At 33.7% G+C, this 7891-nt stretch overlaps 1 protein-coding gene across 1 annotated transcript; it reads right to left on the reverse strand.

Moving 5' to 3' along the window:
- Positions 1 to 3186: 3186 nt before the first annotated feature.
- Positions 3187 to 6838, reverse strand: LOC112782668 (protein NLP8-like). The gene is made up of 6 exons (XM_072230368.1): positions 5790 to 6838; positions 5373 to 5417; positions 4504 to 5232; positions 4316 to 4439; positions 3852 to 4151; positions 3187 to 3762 (listed from the first exon to the last, which is right to left on the reverse strand). The coding sequence occupies exons 1-6, from the start codon at positions 6729 to 6731 to the stop codon at positions 3275 to 3277; spliced, it is 2628 nt and encodes an 875-aa protein (XP_072086469.1). The 5' UTR covers positions 6732 to 6838; the 3' UTR covers positions 3187 to 3274.
- Positions 6839 to 7891: the final 1053 nt, after the last annotated feature.

Consider the following 7891-nt stretch of genomic DNA (forward strand, 5'->3'; position numbering starts at 1 on the left):
GTTCCTCCGTTTCTCGCGTTCCTTCGTTCCTCTGCTACACCCTATCCTGTGCTTCGTTTCTCCGTTCAGCGTTGCTCTTCGTGCTGAAATTCTAAAAGTATGTTTATCTACCTTCAAAACTAATATTTGTTTAAGTACATATGCAGATTAGATTAATTATTATTTAATTTGATTTTAATTTGATCAGTGATTATTTAATTTGGTTTTAATTTGTATTCATGGTTTTATGCTGTTTAAGTTCATATGCAGATTTTAATTTGATTTTAATTTGAGTTTGAGTTTATGACTTTATGGTGTTTAAATACATATGCAGATTTTAATTTGAGTTTGAGTTCATAGTTTTATGTTGTTTAAGTACATATACAGATTTTAATTTGATTTTAATTTGAGTTTGAGTTCATGACTTTATGGTGTTTAAATACATATGTTGATTTTAATTTGAGTTCATGGCTTTATGTTAAGTTTGTTATATACATATAAATTATTTGTTATAAATTTTTATTTCTCTAAAAAATGTATTTAAACATTAAGAAATTAGAGAGAGGAGTTTATTGGTAAGTGCTGTTTACATTAATATATTTGTAGGAAATTTACTTCGAAATGTCAAGTACCAATATGGATGTAATGGTACAAGATGTGGTTGCAGAAGAACAACAACAAGAACCCCCGGTGGAAGCAACCGCTAATTTTATTTCAGATGAGTCTGCTTGGATTGAAAATAGCAACAAATCGAGTTTGAAGAATATTTATTGGCAATACTTTAGTCGATTTCAAGAGGAAAAAGAGTGGAAGGCAAAATACAACCATTGCAAATCTGTTCTTGGAGCTAATCCAAGAAATGAGACTACAAATTTGAAGAATCATGTGCTTTACTATTATAAAAGGATCAAATTAGCAATACTATGATAGTTATGTTGTGTATGAGATAATTATGTTATTTGTGTGATAATTTGTATTGTTTGAATATTTGAATTAAATTTTTAATTTGTATGCTTTTTAGATTACATTATAATATTGTTGTTTTTGTCAACCTGCGGGTTGAGCGTGGGTAGAGTTAGAGTTGGGTATTTCTCAACCCGCGGGTAGGGTTAAGGTTGGATTCAAATCCTACCCAACTCTATTCATTGCCACCCCTAGTATTGATTTTAGTACAATAAAAACACCTTTTGCTGCCAAAAGCATCAGTAAGGACAACATTACCACCCACAATCCTATGCATTTTTGCAAAATGCCTCTGTTGTTGTTTGTGCGACATCACTATCCTTGCTGCCATTTATCCATGGAGAAGAATGAAACCTCAATAATGTCCTTTGTGCTTAGACTTTTTTACGAATGACAGCTTCAAGTTTTGGAAGCAATTCATTTATACAAAAGGGGCATTCAGCCAAGAGTTGAAGGCAATGAGTGAGAGTACTAAATTTGGTTTTACTATAGTCCAATGATAAAATTTCTCTTTGCCAAAGAGAAGACGCGGGTTCGATTCCCACTATTCGCCCTTTCTATTATTCAAAAGAAAATTCTGACTCTTTGTTAAACCTAATAAAAAACTATTTGTTGCATGGCGGTTTTAAAAAACCGCACCTCGAGATCCAAAAAAAATAAACTATATTAGATGCATGGACCGTACCTCGAGATCCAGAAAAAAATAAACTGTATTAGATGCGTGGCAACCCGAGATAAAAAAATTCTTGAACAGCGCAATCACTATCACTATATTAGATGCATGACAGTTCCAAAAAACTCTGTAAAAAGGAAAGATTTTTGGACAACGCAATCATTATCACTATATTAGATGTATGACAATTCCAAAAAAACGCACCTCGAGATAAAAAAAATCCAAAAGACTCTGTGTAAAAGGAAATGTTTTTGAACGGCGCAATCACTATCACTATATTAGATGCATGACAGTTCCAAAGAAACGCACTTTGAGATAAAAAAAATCCAAAAAACTTTGTAAAAGGAAAAGTTTTTGGACAGCATTGAAAGCTTATTCATCAGCGCAATCACTATCACTATATTAGATACACGACAGTTCCAAATAAACGCACCTCGAGATTAAAAAAAATCCAAAACACTCTTTGGAATAGGAAAGGTTTTTGGACAGCATTGAGAACTTATTCATCAACGCAATCGATTTCTATGAGAAATTTAAAAAGTTTTTTTTGTATAAAAAAATACAAACGTTAAAATACCAACTCTAATAGAATATAGAATTTGTATATAATATTAACTAAAATAGTTTTAAATAGTTATATTTTTTAATAAAATTAAACAAACAGAATTTTAGAATATTTTATTTATAACTCATAAATATCTATTTTAGAATCCATTTATTTTATAAGAAAAAATATTTTGAATGGAATATTAAATTGGTGATCCAAAAATAATAAATTTTTTATTTTCAAATCCTGTCATCCTTATCTCTTAGTAATACGCATCTTAGGAGAAGTAATAAGGGATCAATTGAGACCAATTTAAATGGAATATATATATATATATATATATGGTAAGATGTATTGGGGTTACTTAAAAATTTAATAATATTTTATTAATATAATATTATTATGTTATTAAAAAAAATAAATAATAACTTCAGCCCGTGCACAATTTCACAGACAATACACTGGAAACGGTATTAATTTCTATTATTAATTAGATTATCCTGTGAGAATAAAAATAACAAAATTATATGAAAATTTATTTACAATATCTATCCCAAATTATTGATGATTTTATATAAAAATAGGGATAAAAGCAAACTAGAGTTATTTATCTTAACTATTTAACTATAAAACTTTATAAGCTATTTAATCTTCAGAGAGGAAAGAACCTTAAAGCATGATTATGCTTATTCAAAGTGTCTATTTTCAGAAGGTAAGATAATAGTCACAAATAAGCACTAGAATATACATGACTTTTATCCTACCTTCTGAAAATAGATACTTTGAAAAAGCATGGTCATGCTTCAAGGTTCTTTCCTCTGTGAAAATTAAATTACAAGAAATCTTTGATCCAAATAATCTCAATGCCACATTCAGAAAATTTTATAGAAACGTCTTCTGTGCCTAAAAGGCAATGCTAATGAAATATGTTGATTGAAGAATTCAGTTGTCACATTAAATTCGTCCGTCAACAATATTTCATTATTGCTTTTTAGCCACACAAGTCAGATGAAGACATTTCTACGAAGTATTTTGGATGTGCCATTGGGATTATTTAGATCAAAGATTTTTTGTGCTTCATTGAATTCATCAACTGTTACTGCCACGGCTGCTCAAACCACTAGGTCGCTAACAAGAAATTTCACAGCACGGGTGCGAAGATCATCCGATATTTCTATGAATTCTTCCAAATCTGAGTCATTTACCATCATCACCCATTTCTCTTCATCGTCGAGATACTTCAGCAGGAATGATCCGATTTGTAATTTGAATCTTGTTGCAACTTCTTCATAGAGCTGGAGACAACCAGCTGCAGGATCAAACTTGAAACGGATCATATCTTCTTTGTAGGCAGCTTTGACACTAATTTTTGATCCCTTATCAAGACAAGGTGATTTGGCTTTCAAATGTTTCCGATTCTCAAATTTCCGAGAGCCAGAGCCATTCGACGAGTCTGACATGCTTGAAGTAGTGGGATTGTGATGCTCGCCGAGGGTGTTTGGACTGTGATAGGCTATATCACACCTAGAACTTTCCAAAATAGAAACCCGAAAGGGTTCCTGCCGTAATCCACCATCATCCATGGCTATTGGTTTTGAATCTACACAAACAGAAAAAAGCTTTGTTTTTCTTCAACTCACCCTTGGAATTAGATATAAGCATGTCTGAATGCAGAAGCTAAATTCTCACCTTTGCTACCAGATGCCGGAGATACGGTGACTGCATCTTTTGATGCAGGATCAGGAAATTTTCCAGAACATTTCTTCCAGAAGAGAGAACTTTTATGTGCATTAATTTCTTGGTTGCTTGATCCTCCTGGCATAAATCCCCCTTTGTAAGGATCAAACTTCAGTCCTCCTTCCACACCCTGGACTGAGTCAAGCACGGTTTGTATTTTTTTTAACGAATGATTAACTTTATTGATCTTGCGCGATGGCCATCTTGCAATTCCGTGTTGCCTGCATATCCTTTTCAGGGTTGTTGGGCAAACTGTTCAACAAGAATCACTTGTCAATAATAATCATCTTGGTGTTTTTCACAAATATTTATCATCTATATATTTTTAGAACCAGAATCTATCATCTAGCCCAAAATAATATTCTGATTGAATAAATTAAAAGAAATCTGCAGGGACAAAGCTGTAGTAGTCTTACCACCAAGGCTTTTAGCCGCATCTTTAAGACTACCGGAGAAGTATTGCTGGAGAACACTCAAGCTAACATTCTTCTCCACTGGACTTTTCTTTTTCTCAATCTGCTTTCTTGATCCATCCATTGCCTACAAAGTTGAATCATAAATTATAGTAAATGATTTCTCAAATGAAGCAACTGTTAAGATATACCTGGTTATGAGCAGCTTCAGTTTCATTGTTTGTCACGGACATAGGCTGGACCGAATCATGGTCACCATCCGGCGCCATATGAGAGTTTCCCCTAGACATAGAGCAAAAACTCGAGCCTTCTTCCTTTGAAAACTGCACTTGCGAACCTTCTATCCCGTATAATTTAGCATCCGATACTGTCCTCAAACTCTGACACATTCTCTGCATAGTACCTGATAGATTGTCTAATAAAAGTTGCTGTTCTTGACTTCCATTCATATTGACAGGTAGAAAGAATTCTATCATGTAATCATCATCATTGGTATGAATACTCCTTAGCCTGACTGCAACGGCAGCATTCAACTTATATTTTCGCGCATGGTGAACAAGGGGATATTCACTAATATTATAGGCCTTCACATCGGAATAGAAGAATGGACGATTTAATTGAAGCGCTTTCCCAGCTACACCTTGCCCTTCCTCGAGATAATGTTCAACACATGCATGAACAAATCCTCCTACCACAATATCATTTATATAGCAAGCTGATTCTTCAATGCATAGTACAGTTTTTTCACCAGGAATTTTACCCCCATCTTTAATCCGTATTCTTGAAGCTTCATCTCCTATCCCCTCACTATAATAACAGGGGATCCATGTCAATGCCAGTGGCAAACTATGCGCATGACACACAGCTCGTAACACATCAATTATCTCTGTTAAAGCTGCTCTTTTGTTATTTGATAGACACTGCACATAAAATAATCAGAGTAAGAAGTTTTTAAATCCAGATAAAAACACATCATACTGAAAGTTCAACTTTGTTTTTGCCCCTTGTCTTCTATTTATTGTTGTTGGGGCGGTTGGGGGAAGCATGTTCTTAACAGTACCTGGGACATAAGTCGTGGAGACGTAGTAGTCCTTAAATTAACAAGCTGCAAAAACAAATCAAAAGATTTCCCACTATAAATAGATGTGCATGTATGAGTATAGCATTCAAAAGATTACTGCATATGATTTCTATTGTTTCACTTATGGCAAAGTAGAACTAATTTCATATGCAGAGAATTTTTTCTACTTGCCTAACTGCTCCTCAACTATGGTCACAACATCATATTGAATGCATAAGATACTTTGTTAGCCAGGGCAGAAATTTCTACATGACAACCTTGGAGTAAAACATCCAAGTCTCTAATGACAATGTGAAAAGAATATGAAACATCAAACAAAAAACACATTTAACATGTTTCCCAAACATTATATAATATTAAGTGAAACAAGCAAATGGGAGTAAAAGAGAAACCAACCTGGAGTGCACTGCTAACAATTTTTAGTTCTTTGTCAAAATCAGGCTTTTCCTTTGTAGTGACAAGTTCTAGTACAGCACAACAAGGTGGTTCAGCGAGCGTATCAATTATGGGAACCGCAATTGATCCACGAACCTCGTGATTAATTGCATGCTCCACCCTCATGTACTCACTTTTATTGTAGTACCCAACATTGGAGGTCCATTCAGGAATTTGGGACATAAACACACGTCCGGGAAGCCCTGGAAAAGACCCTGGTTTGTCTTCAGCAGAAAAGGTAAATTCCCTCGACACGTCTCGATATCCAGCTAGCATGTGATCTAGCAAATAGGGTTGCTCACTTGTGCTTAAGATGAAGTCATTACCATGCTTCATTGGTGCCCAAACTTGTGTCAATATTCCATCACCAACTGATTCCTTAAACAAGTTCATAGCCCTCAGCATTTTCTCATCAAGCGACCAAGCAAATGGTCTAGGCACCAAGCAATTTCCCATGTCAGCAGCACTCAATTCTTGAAGTGATCCATTTATGTTATTCATATCATTTGCATCTTCTGACAACCCAAGTTGGGTCTCCAATTGCTGTAACACAACCTTGTCATCGAAACCCAAGGAGGTTTCAATAGCATTATAATTTCCACAATCTTTTGTCATAAAGTATGGATCATTGGCCTGTTCCACTAAACTATATGCATCAGGTGGAGAATACGGCATAGAGGCAAGTGATGAAATTCCATTATCTAAATTATGATCAGTCACAGATGGAATATTACCCCAACCAGCAAGGTTATCGAAGTTCATGAGATCAGGGAGGTTGTCAAGCTTCTCCTCTGATACAAGATTTTTTATTCCGTTGTCTATCATGCTTGGTCCATCGAATTGAGCGCCAGGAGGTGTCCAATACCCAATTCCCTCTCCCTCAGAGAAAAACTGATCTTCCATGATTATGTTAGAAAACAAACTTCAAATCAAAATTCAGCCTGTGTTAGAGTTCTTTTGTTGGCAAGTTTCCACTTGAAATTCCTTCCCAGATTATCAGCGTCCGACAAGCCTGAAAAGTTAACACTTCTGCCAAGTCATCATTAAAGAGTAGGAAATTAAATCAAAACTTAAACTACAAATATTCTCTAAACAAATAGAAAAAAATGGGTAAACTACTATTTTCGTTCCTAACTTTTGGATTATATTTTAATTTGGTTTTTAAACTTTTAAACTTCTATTTTGTTTTAAAAGGTTTTAAACGGATTCAATTAAATTTGACACATAGTTAATGAAATGATTGACATGGACGTTAACAACTTTATTGTTAAATCATATCTATTTTTTGGTATTAGAATCCGTTTTTGAAATTTTTTTGGACTGAAATATGACTAAAACATAACGTTTGAAAGTTTAAAGACCAAATTAGAACTTGATCCCAAATACAGACAATCAGATACATAAATTTTAAACCAAGGAAATTTGTACAAAAAAGTTTTTCAGAAAAGCAAATTAGATTTTAAATTGAAATATATATAATTTGAAAATTTACAAAACACTTTGTTTATCTGATACAAATTGCTCTCTAAAATTTAGCATGCTAACTCAACTTCAACCAATCTCACTGTTACAAAACCTATCATTTCTCTCAAAATCATTTTTTCAAAGCGATCAAAATTAATATTCATTAACTATTTTTAACTTTTTTTTTCAAACTATCAAAAGTCTTTTTGGAAGTACGTATCAGTCGCTCAAAATATCCTATATTTAAAATCCACACACCAACTGTTGAAGAAAGCTAAAAAATCACCATCCAAAACTATTGACAAATTCCCAAAATAATTTTAATCCTCAAAATTGGCACAAGTTCAACTGCATTAAAGATAAATTTTGTACAGAAACTGCTTCAAAATCAAATTTTGGACAGAAACTGTTTCAAAATCACAACAACAGCAACTTAATTGAAAAACAGCGCTCAAGCTAAATACAAATTCTTAAAAATGGTAAAAATAAGAAAAATCTGAATATTTGGCCCCAACTTCCAAATGACCATGGCAAATGTACCAAAACAGTACAGCACATAAAGAACCAAATGCACTCAGAATGGCGCAACTTTACAATCA

Source organism: Arachis hypogaea, chromosome 20 (assembly GCF_003086295.3).
Source record: "Arachis hypogaea cultivar Tifrunner chromosome 20, arahy.Tifrunner.gnm2.J5K5, whole genome shotgun sequence".
Taxonomy (NCBI): Eukaryota; Viridiplantae; Streptophyta; class Magnoliopsida; order Fabales; family Fabaceae; genus Arachis; species Arachis hypogaea.